Source organism: Pteropus alecto, unplaced genomic scaffold (assembly GCF_000325575.1).
Source record: "Pteropus alecto unplaced genomic scaffold, ASM32557v1 scaffold110, whole genome shotgun sequence".
Classification (NCBI taxonomy): Eukaryota; Metazoa; Chordata; class Mammalia; order Chiroptera; family Pteropodidae; genus Pteropus; species Pteropus alecto.
Window position 1 is genome coordinate 1,805,800 of NW_006431920.1, and position 2,027 is coordinate 1,807,826.

A 2,027-nucleotide genomic window follows, 5' to 3' on the forward strand; every position below is an offset into this window, starting at 1 on the left:
GATGGCCAAGGTTTGGAGCCCCGGGCAGGGGCCAGGTGGGCGGAGCCCGCCACTCACGCCTCCGAGTGGCCCTGCGCCGCAGTCGGTAGGTGTCCTTCCCATTGCACAGGTGGTAGATGAAGGAGCCCAGGGCCTCCTTGTCGCTGACGTGCTCTGTGACCACCATCTCCTCCTGGATGATGTACGTCTGTGGGAGGTAGGTCCCTCTCTGCAAAGGGAGTGGCCGCAGAGCTGGGTCACTACCAGAGCTCCCCTCCCGTGGTCTCCACTTGCGAACCGCCCACTCCCCTTGTGACCATCCTTCTTGTTGGAGCTGTGTCCCCACAATGCTGAAGTGCACACACGCCGCCACGTCCCCCATCCAAGGCCCCGCGGCTCAGCTTTCCCGCTGTGCCACGCACTGCCACCTGCACTGCCATGAATTCTGCTTGTCGGGGGGTCTGGTGTCTCTCACCCTAAGGGCAAGGCCCCCGCCTCTCCCTGCTCCGCTGACTGGGGCAGCCGGGAAGCTAAGGAAGGCGGCCTGAGGCTCCTCATCAGAGGAGGCGGAAGCTCGCGTAGGAGAAGGGAATGGAGGACGGCCAGTCTGGGATGCCGGGGACGATGTCCCTGGGCCCCACCTTCCACCAAAGCAACCTGCCTTGCCCCGGGCCGGGCCTCCACAGGGCAGGGCGACCAGGTAGGGACAAGATGCCACCGACACCACCGCTCACCTTCACGTTCATGAGGAGCTCCCAGAAGTTTCGAGGGGGCAGCACAATGGTGGTGTTGAGCTCGATGACGTAGCACTTGTCCAGGGAGATGTCATGGTAGGCGGTCAGACCCTGCGAAGGGGAGGCCGCGTCAGTCCCTGCGGGCGAGGGCCTGGCCCAGGCGGGGCTGCCGGGGGGAGGCCACCAGCCCGCGAAGGCAGGAGCCCCGCCCTCCCACAGTGGTACCCCCGATTCCCGAGACCCTGGGTGGCCGCTCCCTCTCTCTGCTCCCTTCCTAGCCTGTTTGTAGAATCGCCTGCTAGACACAAGACACCAACTGTGAAATCCTCAGCTGTTAGGGGGTCCTTTTCATGGGGTAACAGAGTTGAGGTTTGGGGAACCTAGTAATGTCCCAACTGTGCATTTCATCCAACCCGTGAGGTCCGTCCCTGTGGACAGCCTGCACTCTCAGCGAGGGGGCTCCAGCCCAGGCCCTCTGTCTGCTACACCTCGATAAAATGTCAACACAGAAATAACCTCAATAAAAAGGGACACTAGCCTCACCCATGACAGCCAGCATCTGCAGCTGTCAGGTGGCAAGAAAATCAACATGGCTGGTTCATACTCAGTGCTATATAATGAAATGCATTACCTAGATCATAAAAGCGAAGTCTTTACAACCTCGATACAGCCACACTACAGTCAACTCCTACGCACAGGTGCTATTCCTGGTACTAGTCAAAGGACGGACAAGGGACACGAGCGTTCTCTCTCCCATGACTCGCGGTGGGAGGGGGCTCCGGGCCCGGGGGCCACCCTCTCGCCGCCCTCTCGCCGCCCCCGCCCCAGCCCCTGGCCGGCCTCACCCGCTGGAAGTCATGGATGATGTCTGCGGGGTCGCCGCCGCCAAACTGGGGCACGGGCACGTTGATGCGCTCGTAGTTGTCCTCGAGGTAGATCTTCACGTCCTCCTCCAGCTCCATCCGCGTGCGGGCCTGGGAGGACAGGGAGTCCTCGTAGAAGACGCCGCAGTGGAAGAAGTTGTCCCGGGCCAGCTGAACAGGGTGGGGAGCGAGAGACATGCACAGAGTCACACAGTGTCCTCGGCACAGCCACCGCCCCCTACCCGACCACTTCGCGCTGAGGCCTGAGGAAGCAGGGAGGGTGGGACTGTGGGACCCATTCCACAGATGCAGAAACCGAGACACGCGGGGAGTCAGGGAGCGCGAGCTGGGCCTGCCGGTTCCTAGGTGGACCGCTTCTCTGGGCCTCGGTTTCCCCGTCTGTAAAATGAGGTGATGCCTTAGGCCTTTTATGGCCTCCAAGTGCACAAGT

At 62.0% G+C, this 2,027-nt stretch overlaps 1 protein-coding gene across 1 annotated transcript in view; it reads right to left on the reverse strand.

Moving 5' to 3' along the window:
* ITM2C (integral membrane protein 2C) overlaps nucleotides 1–2,027 on the reverse strand; it is a 5,761-nt gene that overhangs the window by 1,745 nt on the left and 1,989 nt on the right. Inside the window, exons 2-4 of the mRNA XM_006906644.2 lie at nucleotides 1,559–1,747; nucleotides 714–824; nucleotides 58–208 (exon numbers count right to left, since the gene is read on the reverse strand). Of these exons, the coding sequence (XP_006906706.1) occupies nucleotides 58–208; nucleotides 714–824; nucleotides 1,559–1,747 (451 nt within the window). The remainder of the gene's footprint in view (nucleotides 1–57; nucleotides 209–713; nucleotides 825–1,558; nucleotides 1,748–2,027) is intronic.